This window comes from Halichoerus grypus, chromosome 2 (assembly GCF_964656455.1).
Source record: "Halichoerus grypus chromosome 2, mHalGry1.hap1.1, whole genome shotgun sequence".
Classification (NCBI taxonomy): domain Eukaryota; kingdom Metazoa; phylum Chordata; class Mammalia; order Carnivora; family Phocidae; genus Halichoerus; species Halichoerus grypus.
In genome coordinates this window covers 187,650,562-187,672,737 of record NC_135713.1, presented here as the reverse complement: position 1 = coordinate 187,672,737, position 22,176 = coordinate 187,650,562, and the positions used below count along the sequence as shown (strand labels likewise).

At 53.0% G+C, this 22,176-nt stretch overlaps 2 protein-coding genes across 5 annotated transcripts; both read left to right on the top strand.

The window, feature by feature from the left end:
* The first annotated feature begins 1,891 nt into the window (after positions 1–1,891).
* Positions 1,892–8,470, top strand: ORMDL3 (ORMDL sphingolipid biosynthesis regulator 3). Of its 4 annotated transcripts, none has more exons than XM_036079973.2 (4): positions 1,892–2,039; positions 5,351–5,550; positions 6,270–6,421; positions 6,837–8,470. In XM_036079973.2, exons 2-4 carry the CDS (start codon positions 5,377–5,379, stop codon positions 6,970–6,972), a joined length of 462 nt encoding a protein of 153 aa, XP_035935866.1. In that variant the 5' UTR covers positions 1,892–2,039; positions 5,351–5,376; the 3' UTR covers positions 6,973–8,470. The 4 variants fall into 4 exon arrangements, with proteins under 4 accessions (XP_035935866.1, XP_035935865.1, XP_035935864.1 ...); XM_036079972.2 differs by having other exon boundaries at positions 1,924–2,039; positions 5,356–5,550; XM_036079971.2 differs by lacking the exon at positions 1,892–2,039 and adding an exon at positions 2,371–2,618 and having other exon boundaries at positions 5,356–5,550.
* A 1,255-nt stretch (positions 8,471–9,725) lies between these two features.
* Positions 9,726–20,614, top strand: GSDMB (gasdermin B). The gene is given in 12 exon segments (XM_078066374.1): positions 9,726–10,234; positions 11,106–11,240; positions 11,661–11,916; positions 15,236–15,407; positions 17,023–17,163; positions 17,996–18,050; positions 18,896–19,035; positions 19,075–19,104; positions 19,107–19,221; positions 19,615–19,686; positions 20,130–20,209; positions 20,211–20,614. Coding segments are annotated over 10 exon segments (1,107 nt in total). The 5' UTR covers positions 9,726–10,234; positions 11,106–11,240; positions 11,661–11,674; the 3' UTR covers positions 20,271–20,614.
* The last annotated feature ends 1,562 nt before the right edge of the window (positions 20,615–22,176 follow it).

Sequence of the window (22,176 nt, the reverse complement as noted above, 5' to 3'; positions counted from 1 at the left end):
TGGTAAAGACAGGGTAATTACGAAGGCAGAGAGCTAAAGAAGGAGAAAGATGATGACAGGGACTCAGGCTAAATTAAGCAAAAAGGGATCTACAATTTACCACAGACCTAGAGTGAGTCAGAACTCTGTTCATTCCCATTGTGAAAAAAAAAAAAACAACTCGATAACAGGAGTTATTAATAGGGCATGGCATGTCGGGTAATCTTTCCGTTAGACTATGCATTAGTCAGGCCCTTATTTGAGACGTGGATCCAGTCTGGGTCATTGAACTTCACAGAGATGTGAAGAAACTGGCAAAGATCCAGAGAGCTCGATCAACTTGAGGGATGATGGAAGAATTCCAGAGAAGAGTCAAAAGAATCAAGCAGGCTCACTTTGGAAAAAATAAGACATCTTTTTTGCCTCAATGCTGGGAGGTTTCTGTAGAAAGGCCAACACTCAGTTGTTTGCTTATGTCTTCAGAAGGCTGACTATAAAAAAGGGGCTCCCACGAAGCAGGAGAAACTTTTGTATAAGGTAGAACTTTTTCAGACTCTGGGGTGATTATTTAAGTCTTGGGATGAGTGCTCTTTGGCCATTGGCCCTGGAAATATTTGAGAAGCTTCCTGTTCTGCTCTGAGTGGTTCAGATATCCACTTGCTTCCCACTAGGTGCCTCTGGGGGCCCCCTCCAGCTTTGTGATGACTGTTTCCTGGCAGTCGCCTGGGGAAGGGCAGGTGAGGTCTCAGGGAAGTGCTCCCCAGTTTCCCTGGGCCAGCATTCTCCTTTCTGGCCCCTCACATTCAATCAGGGTGTACTTACAGCCAGTCAGGCTGGCATGTCATGACGTCATCTGACCCTGCTCTTCCAGCCCTGCGGTTCAGAGTGGACTTAGAAGCTGGGTGGAGGCAGTGAAAATGACTCAAACAAGGCCTTTTTGGTGACATGGAGAGTGGGACTGACCCAGGAGACCTCAGGGCCATTTAGTTCAACCTCCTACAGAATAGCTTCCTACAACACAACAGGTGCTTTACCTACATTCTTTTGAATTTGCACAACCTTGGAGACAGGGTTTCATAGATGTGGAATTGGAGATTAAGACAAGTTATTTGCTTGGGGTCACACTGCTGGTAAAGGAGTGTCTATGTTATGCTGGCCTGGCAATAAAATCTGTGCCCTTGACTATGGGGCATGCAGCCGAGAAAATTGTGGCCCAGAGAGGTGGAGCCTCCCACCCAAAGCCACACAGGCTGACCTGGGACTAGAATTCAGGCTCCTAACGATTTATCATGGAGTCTTCCCAAGACACGTGGCCTCTTCTGAAGCCTAATGTGGGGCGGCCGAGGATGTGGGCTGGCAGCCTGGCTCAAGTTAACTGAAGGGTAGCCAGCCTCTGGACAAATGCTGTCCATAGGCTGCATTCTCTGCCCTCCAAACTCTGCTCCTAACCAACGTTGTGAGAAGCCAGCTTCCAGGAGGGCCTGCCGGGGCAATGGACCCGGCTAGGCTGTTTCTCGTGGAGCCAATATATGGCCAGGGCAGAGCCAGCGAGGTGTATGAAAAAACTCTGACGTGGGGTCAGAATCTCCGGGTTTTGGTCCATGCTGGGACCCAAGCAGGGACCTATGGCAAGTCACTTAAAACGGAATTTCCTGATCTCAAAACCAGGCAAGAGTAAACCGCACTTGAAGCGCGCGGACGCAAAAGCAGGAATTGTTACACGCCAAAGCAGTCCCATCTGATTGTTAGTTTCGCTTGCTATTGAAACGTCTGGCCTTGCGGCCCCAGCGAGGCCAAGACTGCAGCACGGGGGAGAAAACTACAACTCCCAGGAGGCACCGGGAGGGCCCGTACGCGGGCAAAGGGAGAAACTACAACTCCCAGGAGGCACCTGGCGGGCCGGCGCCGGGCAGTGACGTTATGGGGGCTGGCGCGGGGCGCTGATTCGGCCGGAGCTGCCAGCGGGGTGGCTGCCGCCGCGGGTTGTTACAGCTGCTGGAGCAGCAGCGGCCCCGGCCCCCGGGCACCCCTCCTGGGCCCTACACCGCCGGCCCTGTACGGTGAGTCCGGGCTAGCGGTTTCGGGGTGGCCGAACCGGGAGCCTCCTCTTGGGGCTAGAGGCGGGGCGGGAAAGAAGGTGGGGGCTGCTGGGGAAGCGCCCCGGGCTGAAGGGGACCTGGGCAGGGTGAGCGGAGGTGGGAGGAGGTGCATCAGTCGAGGGGGTGCATCAGCCGAAGGGATGCCCACAGAGGAAAGTGGCGGGGGCGGGGGGAGACCGAGTCTAGGGTGTCGGGAGGAGTGCTCGGGCCGGGGGAGGGGGCGGGGAGAGGCTTGGCTTCGGGGATAAAGGTTTCGCCGCCTCCAGGGCTGGGTGAACGCGTGAAGGTGGGGGTGGGGCTTCGGGCCGGGCCGGGCCGGGCCGGGCCGGGCTCCGAGTGCGAGGTCCCAGGCTGGGGAGCGGAGCGGAGCGGGAGGCCCCTCTTCGGCTTGAGGTCCCGCGCCGAAAATCCCAACAATAGCATAGACTCCATCTCCTCGTTCCACCCTCTTCCCCAGCTAGTGGGGGTTCGCCCCGGTACTCGCCGTCTTTCCATTCCCACGGCCCTCGCGAGTCCGGGAGGCAGGGCCCGAGCTGAGAGGTGAGCGACTGTGGCCCTGCGGGTTGGGCGGTGGGCCCGATGAAAATGGCATTGTGGAATGCTGCCAGGGTCTCCCCGTTGGGCTTGGATGTTTTGTGCTCCTCCTCTAGAAGGCAAAAGGTTTGCTGCTTAAAGGGCTGCCCTAACTTGGGGGAAAGAATGGGAAGCGCTCACCTGGCAGCTGTCCTGGGGCGCACTGTGGCCCAGGCTTAGGTGCCAGATTGACAGGTTGGGCAGGGATATTTGTGTGCGGAGCCAAGGCGGGGGAAGGGAGGGAAGGAGTAGAAAAGAGGTACCAGCAAGAAAGTAGTTAACAGAACGGAGTTGCCGCAGGCTTTGGTTTGAGGCAGGTTATGAAACCGCATCAGGCAGTGCCAGGGCAGCCCCCTGCCAGCTAGGGCAACAGAACTTTTCAGCCTCAGCTGCTGGAGACTCACTCTGCCTCTGCCAGGCTCTTCTCCCCATTTCTTCTCTCTGGGCGAGGGGCAATTGGGTTTTTTGTTTTGTTTTGTTTTACTAATGGAAGTGGTATGTACCCTTAGTCACACAAACCTCTTAGGAGTGCTTTCTGGCTGCCAGTCGTTTTCTTAGTTTCTTGATTTCTTCTGTCTTTTGGGGGGTCTTCTGGGATTTCTGCTGTCAGGGCAACTAGTGTGCGGTCTTCAGGAAGATGCTTCGGAGGGTACCAGTTAGGTCCTAAGTCTAGGCCCCTCCTAGACTCATTGATCTTCATTGGATGCCCTGTCTCAGCAAGAAAGAAGTGTAGGATGATCTGGGATTCAGCAAAGCCCTTGGTACTGCTAGACAAAATACCAGGGACAGCTACAGGTCTCTGCACTCCTACACCTTTGTTTATCTAGGTTAGGGAGAAATGGGGAGGGACAGCAGTTTCTGGTCAGACTTGGGGAGCTCTGCCTCTCTCCTTAGTAGTAAGTCCTTCAGAGGCCTTACTTCTTAGCCAGCTCCCCAGCGCCCCAGGCCTTTGCGTACGTAGTACGTGTCCCAGGAGCCGTGTTAGGGCAACTGAAGCACCAAGGCCCTGGGAAGGTAAATAACCGAGCCAGTCCCGGTTTTCTAGTTCCTTGGGTTTCTGTTAGGCCCAATTATCCGGCCTAATGGGCTGAGCTGATGGGCCCCAGGAGCATTATTTCTGGGATGCACCCTGGGCCATCTCACGCATGTTTGCATGTTGGGAAGGTGTGTTGTGGGTCACATTTCCCCTGAGGTCTCTTAGCCTAGAGCTCCCTGAGAAGAGGAAACTTGTTCTCATTATTCTGGAAGTAAGGAACCGATCCTTGAGAATCCTGGCTCCCACACAGGCTTGGCTGTGATCCTAGCCAGAGATAGATAGCAGCGGAATCTGAGGGGGGTTGTTGCAGCAGGGTGAGGGAGATGGCCTTCTGTGTACTTTCCGGATACCCCCATCTGGGACCCCTTTCTGCACCCCCAGGAAAGATAGGGTTGTTTCCATGATGATGACCTAAGGTCTTTATCAGGCAGGACCCGCCCTCACCTAGGGAGGTGAGCCAATACAAAGGCAGTCTGTTCCCACCTCCTGCTGGTTCCAGGGCCCTTAGGGATCTGGGGACAGCCGAGCTCTAGACAAGGGGCTGCTCATTCCCCTCCTTTTGTGCATCCAGAAATGCAACTGGGTTGCATTGTTTCTGGGGCATCAAGGGCAGCCCTCCTGGTTCTTCCTGCTGCAGGACTTCTGCCACTGGAGGTGGGCAAGGGAAAGCATGGTGCAGGTGCTGGGGAAAGAGGCTGAGGTGAGGCTGGGCCAGGCAGAGAGGAAAGGGGGCAGGAGACAGGCCGCAGGGGTGGTTTTTGTGTCCTTGGGAGGGGCGTGTTGATGTGGATTTCAGCGACTCGTGGGAGCTGTAGACGTTGGCCGCGTTCTCCATCCTCGCCCCTCTGATGGTGGGGAAAAGAGCACTGGTGGTTTGGCAGCAGAGTGGGTGGCATCACAAGGGTTAGCCTTAGTGGCTGTCAAAAGGATAAAACATCTTGCCTGGGTTGTTTTGTGTCACCAAGAAAGAGGCCTCCAAGTCTGGGCAGAGGTTGTCCGTAGTCTGTTGTCTTCTCTTTTCTTCCCTCTCCCCCTCTTTCCACTCTGTCAGTTCTCCTGGATCAGGGTTGGGAGAAATCCAGGATTGGAGAATTAGGGGAGAGAGTAGAAGCAATGACCCCTATATGTTGCATCTACTGCTGCCTGTTCTCCCGGGCCCCACCCCCTTTTGTTCATTCTGGTGGTGCAGGGAGCTCAGAGTTAGGAGATGCCGCATATCAGGCCCTCAGCAAGATAGTCCAGAGGGATTATGTTGTGTGATTCTGAGGGGACAGGCCTCTTCTCCCCTCCCCTGGACCTTGTGGGAAGAGGACCCTCATGGGAATGTTCTGGAAGATGAGATTGGGGAACAGGCAGTGGTTTCTTTGCTCTGGGCTGGATGCCTCTTGATGACCTATCCACCCAGGCAGTCCCAGTGCCTGGAGGGGCACCATCCGGGTTGGCCGACGTGTAGGGCGGCCTGGTGTTTATCCCAGTTGAGAGCGGTGGGAAATGAATGGAGTTAAGTCCACACAGCCTTTCTTGGGCCTCCTTGCTTGAGAATCAAAGCCGAACTGCCCGGAGTTCTTGGGGAGAGCAGAGCCTCCCTCCCTGAGGGATTTGGGTGGCGTGAGGGGGCAGGGAAAGTGGTGTGACCTGTCTCACCTGTGCCGCTTGTTTGCAGAGCAGTGGCACGAGAGGGGCGGCAGGATGAATGTAGGCACGGCGCACAGTGAGGTGAACCCCAACACGCGGGTGATGAACAGCCGCGGCATCTGGCTGTCCTACGTGCTGGCCATCGGGCTTCTCCATGTCGTGCTGCTCAGCATCCCCTTTGTCAGCGTCCCTGTTGTCTGGACCCTCACCAACCTCATCCACAACATGGTGAGGGTCTGCCTGCTGCCTGCCCGGGCCATGTGGGCTGCTCTTTGGTGGGGCTGAGGAGTCGGAGGAGCCCCCCCAGACATGGGCCAGATGTCAGGGTGACGTGCTGACAACATCTGTCACCGGAGCCCGGATGCATCTCTCATCTCTGCCTCCTCCCGACTTCTGGGTCCAGCCGCGTGCACTCTGAGGATGACAACCTGCAGATTTGTGCACATCTCCAGCACGGGGTGGCTTGGGGACCTGGAGGGAGGGCCACTAGGAGCTGAACTAAGGGCTCCAGAGAGTCCCCAGGACCCAGGTGCCCAGCCTGGCACAGAAATGCCCCTCTCCCGAGTCCAGATCTCCAGCCATCTTCTACTCCAGCCCCTCTGCTCCCTTGGCCCCTGCTTGCTAGCTTGTACTCTGGCAGGCAAGCAGGGGCCATCCGCTCGTCCCCAGCTCTCTGGCACAGGGAAACTCACACTGGGCCAGAGGGGCATTTCTGCAGCTAAGTTCTCCCCATGCCTTATCCTCATGCCAGGCCTGCCCTCTCACCCTGTGGGTCCCCTCTGTCTCCTGCCAGGCTCCCAGCTGCTCCGTCCTGACCTCCAGCCCACAGCCCTCTGCCCTTCAGAGGGCAGCTCCACATAACCCAGAGCCCACGTTTTTGGGGTGGAGGAGCTGAGCTGGAGGGCCTTTTGCTTTTTGTGTCCTCTAACGAAGGCCCCTCCCTCCAGGGCATGTACATCTTCCTGCACACGGTGAAGGGGACACCCTTCGAGACTCCGGACCAGGGCAAGGCGAGGTTGCTAACCCACTGGGAGCAGATGGACTATGGGGTCCAGTTCACAGCGTCTCGGAAGTTCTTAACCATCACACCCATTGTGCTGTGAGTGCCTTCAGTAGAGAAGGACGCCAGCAGGCAGGCCGGGGCCTGGGGAACCCTGGGCCCTGCCAGGCTTAAACCTGCCCCCGGCTCTGGCTTTTGGCATGGGCGGAGGAAGGGACTTTGGGTATCCCCGGGTCCTCTGCTGGGCTCAGGCCTTGCGCCTCCCTGGCCCTGTCTTTCACCAAATGGGCCTTCCTGCCTGCCAGTGATGTAAGCCCACAGACCTGGGGTCAAGCAAGGGGACTGGGTTGGGAGGGACCTCTTTAACGGGGTGATCTTGCCACCCTGCTTCTGTTCTGGGGGTCTTTCCCATAACTCCTCAGCTATCAGGGATCTGCCACTCCCCACCCAGGAGTGAGGGAGGAAGGGGTCCTCCAAACAGAGTCTTATGCCTCTTCCCAACCTTCCCACCCAGGTACTTCCTCACCAGCTTCTATACCAAGTATGACCAGATCCATTTCATCCTCAACACTGTGTCCTTGATGAGTGTGCTCATCCCCAAGCTGCCCCAACTCCACGGAGTCCGGATTTTTGGAATCAATAAGTACTGAGGGCACAGCCCCTTCCCCTGTCTGGCTGGCAGGGGGAGGAGTAGAAGCCTGTGCTGTGATGCTGAAGACAGAAGGAGCCTCTGGATCCTGCTAGAGATGGGGGTCGAGCCTCTGGGCCCTAGTTTCCCCCCTCACTTCCCCTGGTAGCCGACTTGAAGTAGCTTGTAGTGGGGTTCGGGTGGGCCCCCCCAGGTCTCTGACCCTTTCTGATTTTTTTGATCTTTTCCTTTTGCCTTTTGGATAGAGACTTCGTGGGGGCAGTCATGGAATGGGCTGGGCTCCTGGCTGAATGCAGACCTGTGAGGTTGGGACAAGAGAAATCCCCTGCTCACTTGCTCATCCTCAGACTGCTAAAGCACTTTAACCCCTGCAAGGGGAGCAGGGGGGACGGTACAGCTTCTGGATGGTTTCACTTTAATTCTTAAGTCTTTAGGATGACAGTGTGTGCTCATATATATAAAAGCCAGCGCATGACGGTGCCTCATCCCTCTGGGTAGAGAACTGTCCTTTGCAAGTCTCATGCTTTTGGCAGCTCCCCTACCACCCACCCTGGGTACTGGATTGGAGTGGGGAGGGTAAGGAGAGGGATGGTGGGGCTGGGTGGGGATGGCCTGGTCCCAGAGGTGAGGGGGCTGCGTCCGCTCTCATCTTGGCCCTGGTGGAGGTGGGGAGGGCGGCTGGGGCAGGGGTGGGGATGGAGAATTGAGACATGAAAGAAGGGGCCACACAGCAGCAGAGGTGGGTGTGAGGGAGGAGGATGGGGATAGAAGCCAGACCTAACCTCAGTCTTTGGGAAGTGGACAGGATGGGGCAGGCTCAGAGATTTCCCCACAGCCTGGCGGTGATAATAGGACAGGAGGCTGTGGGGGGTTTAGTGTGAGGGGTGGGGAGGGGTGGAAGAGGCCTGTGAGGCACCGTTAGCACCGGTCCAGTTTGACACCGCCTTGTGTGGTGGTGTGAGGGGCGTGGGGAGACTGGGACATGTGATGAGTGCTAGGGCCCCTCTGCATCCTCCGCCTCGTAACCTCCTCATGCAGACTGGAGCTGGTGCAGGGCCTCTTGTGTGGCGTGTACCTGTGGGGCTCTGGGGCCACCCCCAAACGGGGGGCATGGGCCACAGAATGGTCCCCGCCCAGGCAGGGTAGCGGAAGGAGCCAGGAGTGACCTGCGGGCGCTGTCTCCTCACCTGGGGGCGGGAGATGTGGGGCAGGGGCCTGAGTGTGGGCTGGAGAGGGGCTGCTTTCTCCCCTGCCCGATCCGACCAGGGTCTGTGTTACTTTTGAAAAGGTGTGGGTGCCCATGACCCCCCTCCCAGGGCCCTGAGGGAGGAGGGGAGGTCATTGGTCCCGTTTCCTGCCTCCTGGTTCCTCTGCTCCCCACCCCATGTATCATAGGGAACTTTCACCTCAAAATCTTTCTAAGCAATGTGTGAATAGGATTTTTACTCCCTTTGTACAGTATTCTGAGAAACGCAAATAAAGGACAATGTGTTTCTGTTTCCCCTGAGTCTGGCTGCTTCCTGGAGGGCCCCGGGGGAGGGGGCAGGAGATTGGGCCACAGCTCCTGCTGAGGCCAGTGTGCGAGCATCGGGACCCTCTGCCTAGATGGTGGCCGGGGCTCTGGGGCTGCGGCTCTTCCTGCTGCCGCCCTCCCCGGCAGAGCGAGTCTGAGGGGCTGGGAGGGAACTGGCGGAGGCAGCTGCAGGCCAGAGGGCAGGGTTCCGCTCTCTGACCTTCTTGCCGGTTCCTCTGTCTGAACTTACACCTCTGGTCTCCTGGGGCTGGCTGCGCCGGGCTGTCATGGCCAGGAAGGGGCTCAGTGACTCGGGAATGAAGCCGGAGTCCCGAGGGGTGCCCAGTCCTTTCCTCAGGATGCCTTCCCCCGTTCTCATTTCTCTTCCCTCAATGCTCCCTCCCTGGGAGGACTGCATTTCCTCCTGGCCTTTCTGCCTTCAGGGGAACCGGTGCCTCCTCTCCTCCCCCGAGCGTGAGTGGGGGGGTTGGGGAGGGAGGAGGTAAGCCTCCAAGACTTGTTTAGGCTCTCGGGGCCAGGAAAGGAGGGAGCCCTTTAGTGAAGGAACTCTGATCTTTGGGCTTCTGGGCCTCTCATTGTGCGCTCTCTCTGCAGGACCAGGTGCTATTCCTGGGTCCCAGGTAGAAGGGAGGAGCCGCCCCGGGCAGTCTGGGCCCCTCTCTGGCTCTGGGCCAGCGTCAGTGTCCTTGGAGTGGGTGCCGGGAGGAGCGCGGGGTCTTTGCCCAAGTGCAGCGAGCGAGGCCCACACAGCGCTGGGCGGAGCGATACGGCCCCCTGGGCCCAGTGGTGAGGATGCGGATGCCCTGGGAGCTTCCATGCACTTGCAGGAGTGCAGTCAGGGTGAGGGGCCGGCGCACATCAACAATCACCGGCGGTCAAATCCTGCGCTGCCACTTAGTGGCCTCGTGGCCTCGCTTCTGTGAGCTTCAGTTTCTTCCTCTGCGCTGGAAGGATAATCCGAGTCGGGGCTGTTGGGAGGGTAAGCACAACACCCGGCTCCTGGTAAGTACCTCATACGGGGTGGCCACGTTAGTATGATTCCTGTTGTCACCACGGCGATCGTCTCCTTAAACGTTGCTTCGGAGCGGGGCCCAGAAGACAGGCCGGGCTCACTCGGTGGTTGTCTCTGAGGCCTGGGGGGTGGGGGCGGAGGCCTCTGCCTGGAGAAGGCCGGGGGCGGAGAGCACAGGCGGAGGCATCGCCGGGAGGGCTACGTGGGAGCACGGGAGGAAGGCCGAGTTCTCCCTGCTGGCCGGCCTGTTCCCCTCAGCTGTTAGCGGCTCTCGCCCTCGGTCTCCAGCCCTGCCCACCACAGCGTGGCATTTTGGTAGCTGGTTCCGGCTCGAGCGCCCTCCTCATATCCCTGGCACACCCACAGCCGTCGCCTGCTGGCGCTGGGATCGCGCTTGGAGGCCCAGCATGCCTCCTTCTGCACCGTTCTCCGGCCCAGACGCACCTCGAATACGTACCAGGGGAACACATAGATACCTCTCTGTCCTGCTCCGAGTCCGAGAGGCAGGAAGAGTTTCTGACTGCGGGCCTTATCTGCCTCCAGCCCGGCCAGAACGTGGCTTATCTGAACGCCCGAGAGGTGGGGCCCCTAGCTCTACCCAGCTTTCCAGTTCTTTCAGTTCCCTTCCCAGGGCTTCCTGAGACACGGTGGCTGTCACCTGTGCAGTGATCTTACAGAGGGGATTCTCACGGCCGCCATTCCTGGTGAGCAGCTGAGGTGAGTGGCCCCTGGGATGGGCCTGTGGGTCCTGGGCATTGCCTTTCTGGGCACCCAGAAGAATTCCCAGGCTGGGAGTGAGCTGAGAGCTGGCCACCATGATGGGTGAGTAAGTGCCTGGGCCAGCCAGAAGGGACTTAGGGAAGGTGGCCAGAGGTAGGTAGGATGGGGAGGTGGAGCCCAGACAGCCTGTGAGGGGAGTCCTGGCCCCAGGAGGAAAGCAGAGGCGCCTGAAGAAAGGGAAACAGATCTCAAGAGGAAGGAGTTGCAGAGGGAAGGAAGGGGAGAGAAAGAGAAGGATTTGGCAGGACACCTGGGTGGCTCAGTCAGTTAAGCATCTGACTCTTGATTTTGGCTCAGGTCATGATCTCGGGGTTGTGAGACTGAACCCTGCATCAGCCTCCACACTCACTGGGGAGTCTGCTTGAGATTCCCTCTCTCCCTCTGCCTCTCTCTCAAATAAATAAATAAATCTTAAAAAAAAAAAAAAAAAGAAGGATTTGGAGGTAAGAGCACCTGAAGGGTCCAGTGTGGTGGGGACAAAGAGCTCCTGCTGAGTAGAAACAGGGAAGGACCAGCTGTATGTGTCCGGTTGCACTGGTAATGGGCCTATGGAGGGTCCCGCATGGGGAGCTAGAGAGGTACAGGGGCCAATAGTAGACCAGGAGTGGGTGAAGGGGAGAGTGGGTGGGGGAGATGCCCCAGGTGGGCTTTTGGGATTCATTTTATTTTACCCAGAGTAAAGGAACCCTTCAGAGGCTGACCAGTAACTGAAGAGACAGGACCTGGGGATGGGGGGGGGGGGCTACACAGGGCACCCGCCCCCAAGCCACTCTTACACTCCATCCTTTGTCTCTTGTTTCCTTCTGAGGCCGACTTACCACTATCTCATTGGGAAACGGTTGGTAAGAACACCCATCCCACTGACTTGCAGAATACAGCAAGGGAGGGAAGCCCAGGAGTCAGAGCCAAGGGAAGAAGTAATCATTGGGGTTGGCAATGTGAGGTATGGCACCCCTTCCTGGGTCCTCTGTTCATCAACACTGGTGGGGCTCTAGCTGGAAGATGGTGAGCCTGCCTTCCTATCCCTCAGGCCCCTCTGAGCAAAGGGGCAACTCGGCTGTGGGGGATGCAGAAAATAGGTCTCGCTCTCCTTTCCATTTGGGGTAATCACTGCTCCATCTTTCCTCCAGAAGTGTTCTCTAAAGGACAGAGGAGAATCTAACATTTGTGATGGTCACCCTCCTTAGTGTGTAGTGACCACCTCTCCGTCTAGAAACGGGGAAGGCAAATAATTCCAAGTCCTGATTGTTCTAGAGTTTTTGGGTCTTCATTGAGCCCAGGCTGCCAAAGGATAATCCGAGTTGGGGATTATCTGAACCAATATCCCCCTCCCCCAAACTGATATTAGCTTCTTTTTCTCCAGTTGGTCCAGGCACAATGTGGAGCATATTTGAGGAAATCACAAGAGTTGTGGTCCAAGAGATGGATGCTGGAGGGGATATGATTGCTGTCAGAAGCATCCTTGACGCTGACAGATTTCACTGCTGCTCTCTGGTGAGGGGGAGGAGAAATTTCTGGGGGCACCAGTACCACAGGACAGACCTCACCCTGGAGGACATACTGGAGAGAGGGAAGGGCAAAGGGCTGTTTGATAAGCTGGGTTCTGGGCCCCAAGGTCAGTATGAGGAGTAAGAGATGGCCATGCACATGTCCATACACCTCAGTTTAAGAAATGCACAAAAGATGTTAACTAACTGGAATTAAATAAAAACTTGAAAAAATGCACAAAAGAAATGCACAGGGGGCGCCTGGGTGGCTCAGTCGTTAGGCGTCTGCCTTTGGCTCAGGTCATGATCCCGGGGTCCTGGGATCGAGCCCCGCGTCGGGCTCCCTGCTCAGCGGGAAGCCTGCTTCTCCCTCTCCCACTCCCCCTGCTTGTGTTCCCTCTCTCGCTGTCTCTCTGTCAAATAAATTAATAAAATCTTAAAAAAAAAATGCACAAAAAAATATGCATGGGGAGAAAGGAACTTTCCCCTGTTCCTTTAGTGGAAATTTATTTTTATTGGAAATTATTCCTAAATTGTCTTCCTTTCCCATGTTTTCCCCTTTGTAAATAATTCACTTTTAGGGCACCTGGGTGGCTCAGTTGGTTACGCAACTGCCTTCGGCTAAGGTCATGATCCTGGAGTCCCGGGATTGAGTCCCACATCGGACTCCCTGCTAAGCAGGGAGTCCGCTTCTCCCTCTGACCCTCCCCCATCTTGTGCTCTCTCTCTCTCATTCTCTCTCTCAAATAAATAAATAAAATCTTTAAAAAAAAAAAATTCACTTTTAAATTAACTGAGGTCTTCTGGTGTGTTTATATGTTTATCATTTAGATGGATAAATAAACGGAGGCAGTTTGCTTAGTGGTTAAGAAAGGACACAGGCCTTAGAGCCGAGAGCACCTGGTTTCTAAGCCTGGCTCTGCCTTCTACCAGCTGGGTGACCCCTGGACAAGTTGCTTTCTCCCTCTAAGTCTGTTTCCTCATCTGTCAAATTGAGAAGACTTGCAAAAATCAAATGAGACAAATTAGGTAAATCATTTATCACAGTGGCTGTGCAGAAAGAGCATGCAGTCATAGTTCAGCCCCATCCTTCTGCTGCTGGTTGTTACCCCTCCTATCCCCGGAGGTCATGACTGAGTAGGTGACCAGGGCTCCCTAAGGACTTGCAGGATTTATAGAGGAGTCTGTTCCATTCCCCTGCCTCCCAACTCAGTTTTTTTGGATTTCAGAAGCCCCAGGGTAAGTGCTGTTGAACCCTCACTGGGAGACTTACTTCAATGTCTCACACCTGAGGGTGAGGACTTTTCCGGCTCACACATCTCTGCTGCAGCCCCTCTGGATCTCACCAAGAGATGGAAAAGAATCTGAAGAGCACCACTGCACAGTTTCAGAGCACCTGCCATTTGCCAGGCACTGCTGTTACGTCACCAAGAGCAGGGCCCAGATTACTCGGAGGCGGTGGGCCTTTCCACAAGTGGAGTTTCGTTAAGAAGGCGAGGGGCTTCAGGCAAACTTCAAGGTTATCATTTTTCAAAGACTCTGAGTTAATTCTCTGAGAAGCAAATTGCCAAGAGGCAATTTACTAAAAGCTGGTTCTCAAAAAAAAACACACAAAAAAACCAAAAAACAGTTTGCTAAATGACCAGTTCATTGAAAACAGAAAAAAAAAACTTTAAACTAGGATTCGGATGTTTTGCCATGACTCTCCATGGACAGGGGAGAGCGTTAAGTACGGAAAAAAATCAACTAAGTCAGTTAACTTCCTTTAAGGGAAAGTCTTGTCTGTTTGCATAAAAAATTCAGAGGCAGAGGTGAAACCAAACTTAAAAAAAAAAATCCTTACAAATGAAAGATTATTTTTTTAACTATATGGTGCTGATGGTATGGTTAAAGTGTGCATAGGTTTTTGTTTTGTTTTGTTTTCCCATTAACTAAAGTCCACATACTTCACTCTGGTTATCTTGGTTCTTACCTAATATCCTTTTTCTGTTCCAAGATCTCATCCACGATACCACATTACCCTTAGTTATCTTATCTCCTGAGGCTTCTCTTGGCTCTGACAGTTCCTCAGGCTTTCCTTATTTTTGATGACCTTGACAGTTTTCGGAGGACTGGTTAGGGATATTGTAGGATGCTTGTCTACTGGAATTTGCTTGATTTTTTTTTTTAAAGATTTTATTTATTCATTTGACAGAGAGACACAGCGAGAGCAGGAACACAAGCAGGGGGAGTGGGAAAGGGAGAAGCAGGCTTCCCGCAGAGCAGGGAGCCCGATGTGGGGCTCAATCTCAGGACCTTGGGATCATGACCTGAGCCGAAGGCAGACGCTTAACGACTGAGCCACCCAGGCGCCCTTGCTTGATGTTTTTTTCTCACAGCTAGACGGAGGCAATGGGTTTTGGGGAGGGAGACCATGGAGGTAAAGTGCCATTCGCACTGCGTCATAGCAAGGGGATGTGCTATCAACATGACTGATCACTGTTGGTGTTGACCTTGGTCACCTGGCTGACGTGGTGTTTATCTAAAGTTTCTCTCCTGTAAAGTTAGCCTTTTTCCCCGTTTTTGTGCGTAACGTTTCATTTCTCTTTCCTCTTGGACAAGGTACATGCAGACTGGTACATTGCTCAAGAAACAAATGGGCCTGGACGTTAGAGTCACACACATAGGACTGATTTGAGGCACTGTTTCCAGTTGTCACGTTTCCACCAGTTCCAAAATGCATGTTTCTATGGAGATCCAGCCCTACCCCCCACCCCCCCACCTAGCAGTAGAAGCTCTTCCTCCTCTGTACGTTTGCATCTGGGCGGTCTGAGAGAAAGCGGTCTGAGAGAAAGCGCTAGGCCTGGTAAGCCAGGCCCTTATGGAAGGGCCTCATCCGTCTGGGCAGAGTCCGCACGGATGGGTGACTTTCCAGAATTGCTTGACTTCATACCTGCACGGGTTCGTACAAACGCCAGAGACTAGACTCTGCTTAGTTCCTATTGCCCAACTCCTAATTCTTTCGCTTTACTTTTCCTTGTCTCATTTCAGCCTCTTAAATAGTTAAATAGGACTGGCTCACATTTATTGAGCATTTAGTATGTTTGCAAGGCATTTTGCTAATGAGTGCTTAACTGCATTGTTTTATTTAATTTCCTCAAGTTCAGGAAGTAGGTACTATTAGTATTCTCCTTCTATGGATGAAGAAACAGATTCAAAGAGTGAGAGTGACTTATCCAAGGTCATTTGGTAAGAAGGTGGCAGAAGAGGTTCAAACTCGGGATTGTGTGACCCCGTGATGACTCCTGGTGACCACAGTGTTTCCTGGGAGCCACAGCTGGAGGTGGCTCAGAAGGGAAGGGGATTGTGGAGGGGAGCCCAGGGTGGGGCTGCTCCAGGGAGGCTTTTCTGGAGAGAGATCTTTTGGGTCAGCCTCAGCATGACCTTTACCCTTCTCTTTCCAGAAAACTCCAAAGGCTGAGTTCCAAGTTCTGGACATGGTAGACTCAAAGGGAATGTTGACAGTGAAATTGCCCAAAGAAATAACACCTGTAGGGGCCTTCCACAGGTCCCACTAGCAGAGAGTCAAGATATTGGAGCCCCGGATACCCCAACAATATCTGGATTCTCTCGAGCACCGGGAGGCTGGAGTTGGGCAGTGTGGGGAGGAAGAGGGGGAGCGCCCATTTGGAGCACCGAGGGCATCTGAGGTGGAGGTGTCCTGGCCGGTGCAGACCCTCACACCCTACTCCCAACCCTCCCTGAGCCCGCTCCTCACTCCAGCCTGCCGTCCTCTTCCCCCGTCAGGAAGCCTTCTCATTCTTCCTGGATCAGCCTCCAGGAAACCTTCAGACACCCCCAACTCACTCGCATCCTGCTAGCCTCCAGGGTGATTGATTCCTCCAACTTGGACCAAAACCTGCTGGTTTCAAGAGGCCACTCTCCTTTGTTCTCCTCCTGAGTTGCCCAGATCTGCGCCTTGGGCAGGGCACTCCGCCTGTGGTAAGCCATGCCGCCTCCCTCGGTGGAGTACGGACAGCTGGCGGCCGGGCGGGACTGGCTTTACTAACCGCTGTGTTTATCCCCAGCGGGCAGTAGGCGCTCAGTAAGACAGCCGAAATGAAGTGCAATGAAATCAAAGCACCCCTGCACAGAACGGTTCCTGCACAGAAAGTGCCACCACCCCACCCCCGAGCGCCACAGAGGTTCTGATGGCCCTGGGCATGGTGCTTCCAAGGGACTTACAGGGACATCACCAGCCTTCCCCCTCAGCAGGGATTTTGTTGGTGGTGTGGGTGTTTTCTTTCCCTGCTGAAGTTGTCGGAAACTGTGGAGCAGCTCAAGGGAGGAGACTCAACCTTGCTCAGGGCTAGCCCTCCTTGAGAGTGGTGATGCCTTTTGTTTTCCTTTTTTAATTAAAAAGTGAAAGACGTACACTGAAATTTTACTGGTCCTTTGAACTACCCCTCCCTACCATAGTGTTGCTGGGGAGGGGTTTTTGGAGTTTTTCTGAGGGAGCTCAGTTTTTTCTAGAATGCCTGTTGTTTCTAGAATGAGGCTCTGTGGTGTGTGTATAAAGAATTGGGGGGAGGTTATTAGGTAGAGGGAGTTTAGCAGAGGCAAGGATGTAGGTCTTCCTTGAGGGTCTTTTGGTTGCAAATTTGGATGAAGTTCCATCAAGCTATTTTTATATCCTTATGGAATCAAAGATGTCTTCTGGAGCCCAAGGCTGTGGACAGTGTGGCCGGGTCCCAGGGACCAATGTGAGGAATTGGAGCCCCATCTCAGAGAAGTGGGTGTTATGACCTGGGAAAATGCATGTCTCAGTGCCATGGGAAGGGCCCATGCTTTGGACTCATACAGACTAGGGTTTGAATTCCAACTCTACACTTACTAGCTGTGTGACCCTGGACCATTCACAACCTGTCTCTAGGCCTCAATTTCCTCATGAGAAATGGGTGCAGTTCCGCCTACACCACAGAATTGTGGTGAGGGGGCAGCGACACGAGGTGGGGAGTACCTCATGGTGCTGGCACACTATAATCTCCCAGAGTTGCTACTGAGTTCCCTTCCCACTTCCCACTTCCCACCCCCATGGGTACACTGAACTATGTTGGGGTGCCATGTGCCTTGGTTTTCCAGCCTCAGAGACCCTCCATCTCAAATAGGAACTAGCTGAAGGAGAGGGAGAAATGTCACCGGTAGGTGGGGCTCCTGGGATCCTGAGCTCTAATCCCCCCCTCTGCTCCCTCCAGGAAGCTGAGGAGAAGACTCCCCACTGTGTTGCAATCAATCCGGAGCATGAGAGCAGACCTGTATCTGGTGACAGAGATTCTGGAGACGGCAAGGAAGGGAACCGTGAGAAGTGAACGGCTGTGTACGTTGTGGAGCTGGGTGAACGCAAGGTTAGGACCCTGGGGGGCAGGGCCTGCGAGCAAACCAAGCCTTGACCCACCCATGGTAGGTCAGGGGATGCCAGCCCAGACCCCAGGCTCTTCAGCTCTTCTTCCAGACCTCCCTGAGCAATCTCAGCTGCTCCTGGGCCTTCTTAGGCCTTCTCTTCTCGCTCCAAGAAAGTGTGTGTGGCATTGCTAAGTCCCTCCACTGTTACTCTCATGTGATGCCCTGTTTTCATTTGCTTCTCAGCGTTTCTCACGGTTCATAATTACATGGGGATTTTTTGCTTATTGTCTGCCTCCCTTTCTGAGAGATAGGAAGGCAGGAGCCACAGTGCCTGGAATAAAAAGGTCCTCAATAAACATTTATTGAATCAACAGTGGAAACGACATGAGTTTTGGGGTCAGATGCGGGTTCATATTTCAGCTCTGCTACTGTGTACACTGTAAAAGTGGCTTACCTACTGATCTTTTTTTTTTTTTTTTAAGATTTTATTTATTTGACAGAGTGAGAGAGAGCACGCGCCTGCGTGCATGAGCACATGAGCAGGGGGAGGGGCAGAGGGAAAGGGAGGAGCAGACTCCCCGCCGAGCAGGGGGCCCAACTGCGGGGGAGCCCAGGACCCTGGGATCATGACCTGAGCCAAAGTCAGATGCTCATCCCATTGAGCCACCCAGGCGCCCCTACTGATCTGTTTTGAGTCTCAGTTCTCTCATGTGTAAAACAGGGATTGTTTCAGGGAGATCTAGCAAGATAACCACGCAAAGCACCTAGGGATTAATCAATATGCGCTCTTTTCTCCTAACACCAAAGGTGAGTGACCAACCTCCTAAAGGGGGTCCTGGGCTATCAAGTAAAGCAGCTCATCTTCCCCAGCCTGGGAAGAATGAGTAAGCAAGGCCTGGTGGGGGCAGGGGAGGTGGGGGGAGGTTCAGCTAGGCTCTGTGTCAGCCTGGAGGGTCCCTGGTGAGCTTGAAGGTAGGGGGAAGTTCCAGGGAAGGGGGAGGGCTCAGGGCTGGGTAGGAGGACTGAGGCTGCTTGCTCAGACACCCAGGATTTGCCCCACCATGACACAAATCCTTCCCTAGCTAGAGGTGTTAATGCCTATCTCTTTCTGAGTTTGTTTGTTTTCATTTTTTGTTTTGGTGAGGGGCAGAGTGTAAGGATTGGGGAGAGACATGAAAGAGGAACTTACAGAGACAGAGAAAGAACTTGTCTTTCTGAGAACTGGTTCTCTCTCTCCCTCTCTCTCTGGCACTAGTTTAGATAATTTGTTTCTTGGGCAACACAAAAGCCTTTCCAGAAGGTGAGTGGCTTCTAGGCCTTCTGTTCATCCTTCTAGAATGGGCAAGGATACTGTTTTTTAAAAGAGCATAACAAATGGCCCAGAATTATAGGGTTCTTAGGGTTGAGAATGGAATAGGCTGCACCCGGGGGTGGGAATCGTGGTGTGGGCAGGAAAAAAACCCTTGTTGGCTGGGTAAGTCGAGTTCTTTTTTTTTTTTTTTTTTAAGATTTTTATTTATTTATTTGAGAGAGAGAGAGAGAAAGAACACGAACAGGGGGAGTAGCAGAGGGAGAGGGAGAAACAGACTCTGTACTGAGCACGGAGCCTGACGTGGGGCTCGATCCCAGGACCTCGAGATCATGACCTGAGCCAAAGGCAGCTGCTTAACCGACTGAGCCACCCAGGCGCCCCAAGGGTAAGTCGAGCTCTTAATTGCTGTCTCTACAGGGAAGTCCTTGAGTTTAGAGGATTTCAGAAACATGAAGGAGAAGGAGCAGGACATGGTGAGAGGCCTGTAGGATCTGACTGAGAAGGAACAAAAAGATGTGCTAAGCTGCCTCAGAGGGCAGTTGCCACTCTCTGCTAAAGTGGGACTGGTGCTCATCTCCCCCATTTCCTGGCCCTAGGTGTTTGAGGTCCTGATCTCTGGGTCTAGACTCATCTAGAGATGGAGGGTCTAGTGGGTCTTCTCATAAGTAGCCTTTTCAATGCTGCTGGGTTCTTGGTAAAGGCACATACAGAATCCATTCTGGATGTCCTGGATGCTTTGATTAGTGAGGAGGGATGTGGCTGGATGCTGGTGTGGAGGAATTGCGGAGCAGAGGGTCTATGGGGATTCAAATCCTAGGAGGAAGGGGGCATACATTGCCTTTTACATTTTGTGCATGATAGACCTTCACCTTTTAGAACCTGGCCATTTTCCCTAGGCCGGGGATTAGGGGATGCCTCCTCTACCTCCTGGCACAGTCTGGCCTCCTGCAGGCTAAGAGGGAAGCAGGCGCCATAGCAAGAGCCCATTTGGGATAACTCATCTATCACTGCCAGGGACCCTCTGGAACCTCCTTCTGATGCTTGTCCCAGGTCTGATGAGACACTGAAGCCCCGTCCCACTGTGTGCTTCTCCTCTCTGCCAGCCACCCTCTTCACCCTCTTTTTTGCCTCCAGAGCGTCTGAGGAGCAGCACCTTGTGGCTGAGGCCCTAGAGAAGGGGACCCTGCCTCTGTTGAAGGACCAGGTAAGACAGCCTGGGCTGAGGGCCAGGGTCAGAGTAGAAGTGAATGGCCGTGCTCTCAAGGGACTCAGAAGTCCCAGGGTACAGTTCTTCCTACTTCATAGCTCTCTGTCAGCTCGCATCCATTCAGCTGGCCTGTGGCAATTCCCTGGAACACTTGGTTTCCAAGACAACTTGGGGTGGGCTTTTTAGACTCTGTTGCTAGCCTATGGGCGGGGGGGTGGGGGTGGGGGGAGCTGTTAGTCCAGGATGGCAGTGCCAACACTGATTAGCAGTGCCTGTCACTATGTTGAGAGAGTATAAGGCTTTCCAGGATCTGCAGGAAAAAGTGCCATAATGGATTACTACATCTGCCACCACCCAGGATTAAGAAGTGTGGCCAAGTATTTGCCATTTCTGGTATGTTTCCTTGTTCCTAGCTTTACAGTCTGGTGTGTTTCTTTCCAGGTGGATCTGTCCTGGAGCAGAACTGGAGTGAGCAGCCCCATGATGTGGGCTGGGACCCCGACGCATGACTTCTCTGTGCCCTCTTATGTTGCTCTCTCCCTCCTGCTGCAGCTGGGTGAGAAGCCGACCTCAGTGCCTTCCTAACTGTATGTTAGCCCTTGAACCATTCTCCCCACAAGCCTCTGGGTGCTCCCCTCTCAGGCCATCCCTGACCCCCAGCCCTGCCCCCCGCTCCGTCACCAGAACAGTGTCTTTATAACAAACAGCCAACTGTTTTTCAATACATCACTTCCCCTACATGATAATGTCCAAAAATCAGCCTGGATTGTATGCATGGGCTTCTGACTAAAAGTGGCAGATTGGTCATATTAATTTTCTCTCCCTCTTGAAACCTCACTAAATAAAGTAAAACAATAGAAAAGATGTAAACCCACAATGATAAAGAGAACAGGGCAGCAGATAAGAGATTCTAACACATCTTTGGAAACTAGAAGGTAATTAAAGGCATTCAAGCCGGGAGGTGTGGGCCTGAGGGGAGTGGGGAGTGTGGGAGGAGACTGCTGTTCTCTCATCATGAACCTTTTCTCTTTAATATTTTTTAAGACAAGGTAATTAAAAGGAAAAGAAATACATGCTTGTTGTAAAGTATTTCAAATATTTCTCAAATTCAAAGGTGATCTCCCCTTCTTCCTCTAATATAACCACTGTTAACATTTTGGGGCTACGTTAACAGTCTTCCTGTGAAGCAGTGTCTAAAATGGTAATTTAAACATGAAGCTAGGATGATATAACAAATTTGATTTCTGTCTTTGGTACTCGAGTTGTTTTTTCTTTTAGATTGGTAAAAATATTATATGCAACAGGAATTCTCATAAATGCTGTTGGGAGTGAACTGCTTTAGAAAATTGTTTGACGGTATCTACTAAATCTAAACACATGCCTATGAGCCAGCCACTCCACTTCCTAGGCACATACCCAAGAGAAAGGAGTGCATGTCTCCACCAAAAGACACGAATATACAAAAACATGAGCATAAGAGCCCCAAGCTGAACGCTAGTCAAATGTCCAATAACTTTAGGATGGATACATATATTGTGGCATATTTATGCAAGAAAAGAGAACCAATTACTGCTACACATAACAATATGGATGACTTTCACAGACACAGTGCTAAGCAGATAAATCCAGACACAAAAGAACATATTTATGTTTGAGTCCTCTGAGAGGCAGGTGCCAAAATAGAATTGGATGTGCAAAAGTCTTAGTAAGGGAAGAGCCTGTGAAGAATAAAGGGCGAGGGAGCAGGAATGGCAAGGCTTCAATGCAGGTCTAAAACCTATGAAAGGAGAGAAGGAGGGAAGGATTGAGTAGGAAGAGTCTCAGACTGCAGGGCACTTCTGAGAGTCTCTTTGCTCAGACCTGAGCAGGTGGTCTACTGGAGGAGTCCCCATCAGGCAGGATTGGCCAGGCTCTAATATCCACCCCCACGCTCAGCCTTTGGCTAGAAGCAGCCCAGGAAAGCTTGATCTCAGGAGGGAGATCTACAAGGCAGCAGGTAGAGGCTCTTCGTCAACTGTGCTTCCTGCACCAGGTTCTCTTAAAGAAAATCCTCCATGACCACCACAATACTGTGTGATTCCATTATATGAGGCTCAAGAGCAGGGAAAACTAAGCAATGGTGGTAGAACTCAAAATAGTGGTTATCTTAGTGTTTGAATAGTCTTAACTGAGAAGAGGCATAAGGGAATCTTCTGGGGTTCTGGAAATATATAAAGATTGATTGTGCTAACATTTAAATCAGTATACTTCACTATATTATATATCAGTAAAAAAAAAGTTAAAGAAAGTACATAGTGTATAATTCCGGTAAATGAAGTGAAAACCAAGCAAAACTAAATGATAGTGGTACAAGTCAGAATAGCGGGGGCAGTACTGGCTTGGAAGGGTCAGCAGGGAATCTTCTGGGGAATTGGAAATACTTTTTATCTTGATCGGGATAGTGGTTATGTGGATGTTTACATGTATACAAATTTAATAAGCCATACATTTA

Excerpts from the sequence above, each read along its gene's own strand:
- ORMDL3 (XM_036079973.2), top strand. The coding sequence starts at position 5,377 with ATGAATGTAGGCACGGCGCACAGTGAGGTGAACCCCAACACGCGGGTG. Across the intron at positions 5,551-6,269 it reads CCAACCTCATCCACAACATG|GGCATGTACATCTTCCTGCA; the intron begins GTGAGGGTCTGC and ends CCCTCCCTCCAG. Across the intron at positions 6,422-6,836 it reads ACCATCACACCCATTGTGCT|GTACTTCCTCACCAGCTTCT; the intron begins GTGAGTGCCTTC and ends CTTCCCACCCAG.